At 45.7% G+C, this 7,783-nt stretch overlaps 1 protein-coding gene across 2 annotated transcripts in view; it reads right to left on the minus strand.

The window, feature by feature from the left end:
• trim9 (tripartite motif containing 9) overlaps positions 1-6,863 on the minus strand; it is a 29,298-nt gene extending 22,435 nt beyond the window's left edge. For both annotated transcript variants that reach the window (XM_030116422.1, XM_030116421.1), the window contains exon 1: positions 5,921-6,863. In XM_030116422.1, coding sequence (XP_029972282.1) covers positions 5,921-6,757 — 837 coding nt within the window. In that variant the 5' untranslated portion in view covers positions 6,758-6,863. The remainder of the gene's footprint in view (positions 1-5,920) is intronic.
• Positions 6,864-7,783: the final 920 nt, after the last annotated feature.

A 7,783-nucleotide genomic window follows, 5' to 3' on the forward strand; every position in this document is an offset into this window, starting at 1 on the left:
CTCTGAGAGCGACGGCGCTCCAGTAATGCTGGTATTAATGAGGGGTTATGCGCGCTGCCACAGAGGAGGGGAGTCCATATTTGACGGGCACCTGGGACTTCGCAGCAGCAAATGAGGCAGAAGTAATCTATTCTTATCAGCAATGCAGTCGTCCACTGTGGTGCATCAAGACGCCTCCTCACTGGCCTAATTTCACTTGACCAAATAAAGCGCTTTGAGACCACTGGAACTTTTCTGCATTGCACTTGAAGCTGTTTCTTACTGGAGTAAGAAAAACAACAACAAAAAAAACAGCTTCTACTACTACAACTGCTCACGACTGCCCAAACGGGGGATGAGTGGTCGAATTCAGTGAGATCCAGTGGGATGAGTGGTGCGTTGAACTGATTCCACTTGGCTTTTACAGGTGATCATTAATAATGACGTAAGAGACATCATGCGCATGCACAAGTATTCAAATGAGGGTTTTAGGTGCAGCACTGCTTGTGTTTGCCATTGGATCAGACACTGATTTTTACAGAAAATAAATCTTAATTTGTTAAAAAAAGAAAAAAAAAGACGAAATGATTAAATGATTGGAATCCCAGAGACTGGGAGGAAATGAGCATAAAGAAAAACTCTTGCCATGAAGTTCACATTTGAAAGTTGTGGAGGGCCAGCTGGGGAAACGCCCCTCGGCTGCAGCTCATCATCACTTCCTTCTCAAACATGTTAAAAAACAGACACATGATCATAGATCGCAAAAACTTCTTCAGACGCTGTGAGTCACATTGCACATTGGAAATTAATCCATTCACATAAATTCTCACCATTAGTTTGTGCCTTCAGATGAGCATATTCACGAGGCACTTACATTTTTTTCTTCTGTTAGTTTGAGTCGTTAAATGCGTCTCACTCGTATACAAACTTCCTCCTGTGTGCGTGCAATAGCTACATAAGCGATAAAATACAATACATTATTTTATATTTCTCAGTCGATCATGCCGTAAGTGGGATATTTACCAATTTAATTGCAGCATTTATAAAAACACAAGTCATCTCGCAGCATCACAGTGATCGGGACAATAACAGTGATGAGAAATATCCAGTGATAAAGATAAGCACCACATTAAATCTGCCCACGTTTCAAGTTGAGTTATCTTATAAACACAAACGGTGTCCTTTAATGTAGGTTGACTGTATGAGAGCAGCCAGATGTAACCAAGCATAATAAATTATGCCGTTTCAAACACTTGAAGACGAAGAGAAAAACTTTTTTTCTGTTCCCAGTTGGGCTGTGAAGGAGAAGCTGGCACAGTTGATTTTAAGGCAGTTATCTCTCTCCGGTCTCATGCCTGGAGCTCGCTAAAATATTCAGCCGGTCTGTGTTTCTACCCGAAGAAGTTACACAGAAACACGTCAAAACAAAAATACTCGCCGAGCCCGAGCTGATGCCAGTGTCTTCTCTGCGCAGACAAACCGCAGATTAAATATTCCCTGTTTCGCCTCAGCTCTTCGTTCACGTCGGGTCATTCAGCCGCCCTCGTTTTCCTGCTCTTTATCTTCGCCTTTCATTAACATTTACACAGCTAATCTCTTTACATGGCAGCTCCGGGGGTAAATATTACTGCTGGTAATGGAGCGGCGTCCTCCGAGCCCACACCCACTGTGAAAATCCATTCTCCATCGGCCTCGGTCCCCACTCTGACCCCCGTCTCACCACATCAGCGAGCCTGCGACTGCGGCTTTTATCAACACGGACACTTAAAGCTGAGAGGACTTACTCGAAAATTTAGTTCACGCCATCACCACAGGCTGCTCTACTGATTTATCATTAACAGAAACTACTAAGACTTGCCCAATGAAGTTATTCTGTAAGCTATTCTAGCTAAGCCAACGGTTTCCTGCTGCTCTCTGTGTTTTTGTGCAGGCACACAGAGACACCGGCGATGGGAACAATGAATCCAGGCTGACAGTCAGTCTCATTATCATCAGTGCAGGGAGGTTAAGTCAGGAGAGGAGGAGATCCCGCAGCCACTGTCTGACTTTTTAAGGCTTCTCTCCGTTCCGTCTGGATTCACGCGGGGCGGCAGGTGAAAAGAAAGAGCTGCTCCCGACAACATCACCATCATGATTGAGACCAGATCTCTATTATTGCCCTGGCCGTCCTCATTATCTGGCTTTTTTGGGGCGTCCTGGGTCGGATCCTGCAGAGAATCCATATGAGGAAACACAGTCGGAAACCTTGAAGATCAAACACGTGGTGACACTGGAGCGTATGTAGACTCAGGAAAGGAAATACGAGTAAAAATCCTGGAATGGTTTTGGAGTTCACTCCCAAATTCTTGAAAGTGAAGGTTTCATCATCTCCTGCCAGTTGGTTATTTCTGCTCCTTTACCAAGAGGAAGAAACCAATTTTTCACAGCAATCTGCCACTTGGCCTCCCGCCCATCTTCCCAAACTTCTTCCTGAATAATCAGCTCTGACTGTCACCGAACACACCGTGGCGTGGATCGCGTGACGGAGCGTGGATCAGATTGGTTGTGACCCCTTGTGATGACCGTGAAGAGTGGAGGCCCCCCCGTTAAGCCTGGATCTGACACTGTGACGATCCCCCTTTAACTCCTTCAAATGTGATTTAAGCAGATTAGAACAGACGTCTTGTCACAACCCCAAAAAAAAAAAAAACTGAATCTAAATCTGACAAGGCAGACCGAGCCCCAGCTCGCATCTCTGGTGCTATTTATTCTTCCACTTTAGAAACATGAAATTGATTACTACTGTATTGTGATTTAGACAGGGTCATGTGGTCTAAAACGTGGGGGGTGGGGTGGCGGGGTGGCGGGGGTTATGATCTGCTGGCAAATTGGAGAAAATGAGCGTGAAGAGCACCAGTAATGATCCGAAGCAGCGTTCATCAAGTGCGCAGATGAACGCTGAAAAAAGAAGTAGGGGAGGACTGTAAAAGCATCTGGGATGATTCCTCCCGGGGTCCAGTATCTTAGAGACCTCTGCTGCTTCTGCACAGCATCAAAAGGGATTTGGTTGCCATGGCGGCAGGTGGTTCATGTCCTTCCCCACGTAAAACGGAGTAAAGTAACAGGCGGACAAAGGGAGCACAGTTTGTCTCGACAGCGCAGATTAAGAACGTCGCGGTAAATCCCACTCGTGAGACAGAAGACGTCTTTTGAACTAACAGAACCGTGGAACCACAAACGTTCTCAGATCTGAAGTGGCAGCGCCGCAGGTGTGGATTCATCGGCACGTTCCTTCGCAATGATGAAAAATGCAGCAGGACGATCACAAACAAGCACACATCAAACAGCCGTCAGCTCTGATCTGATTAAGTATGAATTACATCTCGATGTTCGTGAGCATTTTGCTTGGTGTTATGGGCGTATAAGTGAGAGAAACGTATATCTCACTACTGCATCGTCTTGCATCCTTCTAAAGATTAAGATTAAAGCTCATCTAACTGTCATTTTCGGTCATGAAACGCCTTATTGTAAACATTTCAGCTTCTTGTTTTGGTGGTAAGATCCGCACTAAGTAGCTTAGCAAGCAATCCATCCATTACTTCATTAAAAACATAAACTGAAGTAAGAAACAGGGGTGGAATGGAGGAGGACTCAGACATATTTCTCTATTACTCTGCTCGATTTTTCCAAAGCACATTAATGAGCTGTTGTTAATAACTTGTAGTGCTGCTAACATGTCAAAACAGACAATTTGTGCAGCTTTAAGGCGACACTGTGTCCAAATTAGGTCAAACCACTGCTGTACAGGAGGTTGCAATGTTGAGTTCTGGTCCTTTTTCTTGTCTCAACTGCAACAGTTTTTGATAAAATCAGGATTTGAACCCAGTCCATATTGTTTTGCAATAACCTAACTGTAATGAATGTCTCAATGCACCATCTGGTGGTTAAAACTAGTACTGCAGAGCTAAATGAGTCATTGTCTTTAGATGGTAAACCACAAACACAACACAATATTGGTTAGGAAAATGGCAGTTTTGTCTGATTCGGCTTCTAAATATGTGCCGCATTGACTTACAAATGCTGCCAGGTCAAGAAAATAATGTCATTTAATTTATGGAAATTGTATGAATAAATGTGACATGCTTCTATATGTTAACACACCTTCTAAACTTTTTTAAACACTGTGAAATATATATTTTGCCTGTACTGATATATTATCAAAAAGACTCAGATGAACTCATGAGATATTTTTACATCACTATGGTGTATGTCTTTTGATCATTATCAATCGTGGCAAATATTGCGCACACAATACAGGATTTTCTGTTTGTTGAAAAGATAATTTTGACCACCTAAAAGTGACTTTCATGAGAAAATTAAGCATTTTGAATGAATGGATGTAACATTTCTAAATGTCATATTTAAATGAATACAAATGTCAATTCATCTTTGCAGTAAAGTGACAAATCACTACATGTATTATGTATATAGAATACATCAGTAAGTGGGTTTTGCAATCAAGTGACGCACTGGAGCCGACACTCTATGGGCAGAGTATGTAAGAGCTAGTCATATTTCTCCCCGACGAGCATCGCAAAGAGAAGGAACACCCCGAAGCTGTGAAATCTGCCATCTTTAACTCTACCCGCTCCGAGCTCTCAGCCATCTGTTCCAGCTCGGTGGGCAGCAGCTTCAGTAATAACCAGGTGCCAACGATGAGGGCCAAAAACAGGACCACCGGCGGAACACTTCTCCCCATGTCATCAGATGGTTTTCTAAAAATACTCCGATTTTTTTTTTTCCCCCCAATTTTAGATGGAAGAAAGATAAAACTGGAGAAAAAAAATCAACAGCTATGGTAATTCTATGTGACTGAAATGTTCACACCCCCCCATGACTTTTCCATCAATCTCACAGCTGCCCCTCACATCAGAGGTGACACAATATCTCGCCATCATCTGGAAGAGATGATTGGACTGTTTTGAAGATATATAAAACCAGTCATGGATGTGAACGAGGAAGATAGCTTATCTTCAGGAAGATAACTGTGTTTATATATGTATGTGTGTGTGTGTGTGCACAAAATGTCATTGCATCCACTTCTTTTGTTTTTGAAATGCTGTTTAAGGCAGGAGAGATCAGCATTATGCATCATTTTGTATTTTTCAAGGCCTGAATGTGGCTCAGCATTCTCCCTCCTCACCGGGAGCTGGAGTGTGGAGGTGAGGGCTGTTGCTGGGAGTTACACTCCGCTCTGCCTCAGGCACGGCGTCTCCCTGCCCACAACAACTCTGCTTCAAAAATAGCAATCTCAGTCCAAACTAAAGTCTTGCATCTGCTTTACTCCTGGCCTTTATGAAGGCATACCTCCAACATTAGCCATGCCTCATGATCTCCAGGGCGCCTGCGAGCTGTCTCAGCTCAGGAGGGAGTGGAGCATATATGGAGTGGAGGAATTCAATGCATGGGAGTCCGGGAGACAAATGTTCAAGAGGCTGTGTAACTTGAGGCTGTCATTTAAAGGAGACGTGCAGATGTGACTGGAGCAGTTTTTGAAGGCCTGCTGCTGGCTGTCCACTCGTGAACTGAATATCAAATAGAGCTGCCCGCATGCTGACAGGCGGGAAGACCAAAAAAACAGGGAAGCCCCCCCCCCCCTCCCCTCCTCAATGTAAGGAGGTTTTCTCCACTGGATGAAATATACATCCAATTTGTGCCAGGGATGTACATTCATTGTCAGACGGTCACTGAAATCCAAAGTGACATGATGAACATTCCCACAGCTTTGTATGCCTGCTGGATGCTAAGCAGAACTGACAAGAGGGGAGGATTTTTTTTTTCAAGCCATACTTGTTGCTCAGCGCAGAGGAGGATGAATCATTGTAAGGAGGCTGAAACATACAGATCAGAAAAAAAAAACGCGCATCTAAAACAACCATTTTGCGTCTTTTTACGCACGTACCTTATGTAGTTTCCACATCGCCCCCAGGGCTTTGACCTCGTGCGTGCCGTGTTTCCCCTCCTCCAAACACTGGTAGCACACAGGTGTTTTACACTGCACGCAGTACATGCTGAGGTTCTCCAGTTCGTGCTCCGTGCAGGTGGAGATCTTGCGGGGACTGGTGCGCCGGCTGATCCGGCCCTGCGCCGGCGGCACCAGGCGGTGCTTGGCGAGCGGACCGCGGGGCGGGTGGCAGCGCAGGCGGCACGGGTCGCAGTAGAAGACGTCGCACTGCTCGCACATCACGGTGGCCTCCTTGGGGCTCTTCTCGCACAGCTGACACTTGAGGGCGGCCGCCTTGCTCTGCTGGTACCGGTCCACGACCCCCTCCAGCACCCGGTTCTTGGGGAATCCGCGGAGACCCCGGTCGTCCAGGATGAGGCTGCGGTGGCACTGCGGGCAAGTGATGCACGAGTTGCGGGGGATCGGCGGTAAGGAGCCCGGCTGCGGGAGGAGGTGCTGCTGCGGCTGAGGCTGAGGAACGGCCGGGGGGAACACCCGGACCCCGTTTGGTGATTTTTGGCAGGGGGTGGTCGGGGCGCTGACGAAGCCTCCGTACGAACCGTAGCCACTGTCCGCCTCACTGTACAAACTCATTTTATCCAAATCCAAGTAATCATAATCTGAGACCCCGGATCCGGAGGCTCTGCTGCTCTGAGGAGACTCCGCATCGGGGGTCTGCACGAGAATGTTCCGGGCGCACGCCAGGCAAATGTTGTGCGAGCAGGGCAGGATGATGGGCTCCCGGTAAAACGAGCCGCAGACTGGGCATTTTAACTCTTCCTCCATTTCATCCATGGCTTCCTCGGTGAGGTGGGAGATTCCTCTGCGGTGTGCAAATACAAACAGGAGGAGTCGGAGCAGAGCGTCGGACCGGCGGCTGCGCTCTGTTCGTGCGTAAAGCTCCGGCGGCGTCCTGCTGCTGGGACCGACTGCAAGAGCAACCTTGACCAGAGCAAAGGCATCAGCGGCGCTCGGGAGGCAGATAGACGCTTCTCACCAATGAGGAAGCAGCATCGGCTCACGCCGGGCCTCTATTGGACAATCAGCGGATTCCCAGCAATCATTGGACGACTGCTCTGTCAGTGTGAAGGTCCGCTAATGGGCTTTAACAGCGAGATGCGCTGCGGATACACGAGTCTGTGGACATCCCTGAACATCAAGGCTAATTCCAATTGTTCAGGGGATTAGGGAGAAGAATACAATAAACAATACAACGGTGAACAAATGAAAGACTGAATAATGCATGCATACCACTGCACGGACTCATTGCTCATTTATGTGTTTGTGTCTATAAGGAGCTCCAACCTAAATAAACGAAGGATAAAGATTGTCGAGGAAATATTCTCCTAATCGGATTAGTCTGTAGGTGGAATAAGTATTTAAGAGTATTTAATGATAAGAATAAGTGCCACAGTGTAAATATTTAACCATAGCTCCTGCATCATCAAAATAATGATGCATTAAGTGGTGCTGGACTTGCATTTTTGGCAAAAAAAAAGCATCTTAATGTCAGATAAATTCAATTATTTGCTAAAATGATTGTGTCAGATCTTAAGGCTCATTGTTTTGAGTAAAAATGACCCCAATGGTGCTTTTTAGCATTTAATCTTGAGGCAATTTTTTAAATTATTTATGAAATAAATAGATAGGAATCATTTATAAGCTCTCTGACAGCTGTAAACTGTTTGCTCTGACACTGAATGGATGAATAAACAGACCAATTTATTTACAAATAGAAGTCCTCATGCAAGCTGAAAATAATACATTTGCCTTTACTGACATTACAAAGATTGAAAATACAGAAAATAGATATTGGAAGCG

Source organism: Salarias fasciatus, chromosome 19 (assembly GCF_902148845.1).
Source record: "Salarias fasciatus chromosome 19, fSalaFa1.1, whole genome shotgun sequence".
Taxonomy (NCBI): domain Eukaryota; kingdom Metazoa; phylum Chordata; class Actinopteri; order Blenniiformes; family Blenniidae; genus Salarias; species Salarias fasciatus.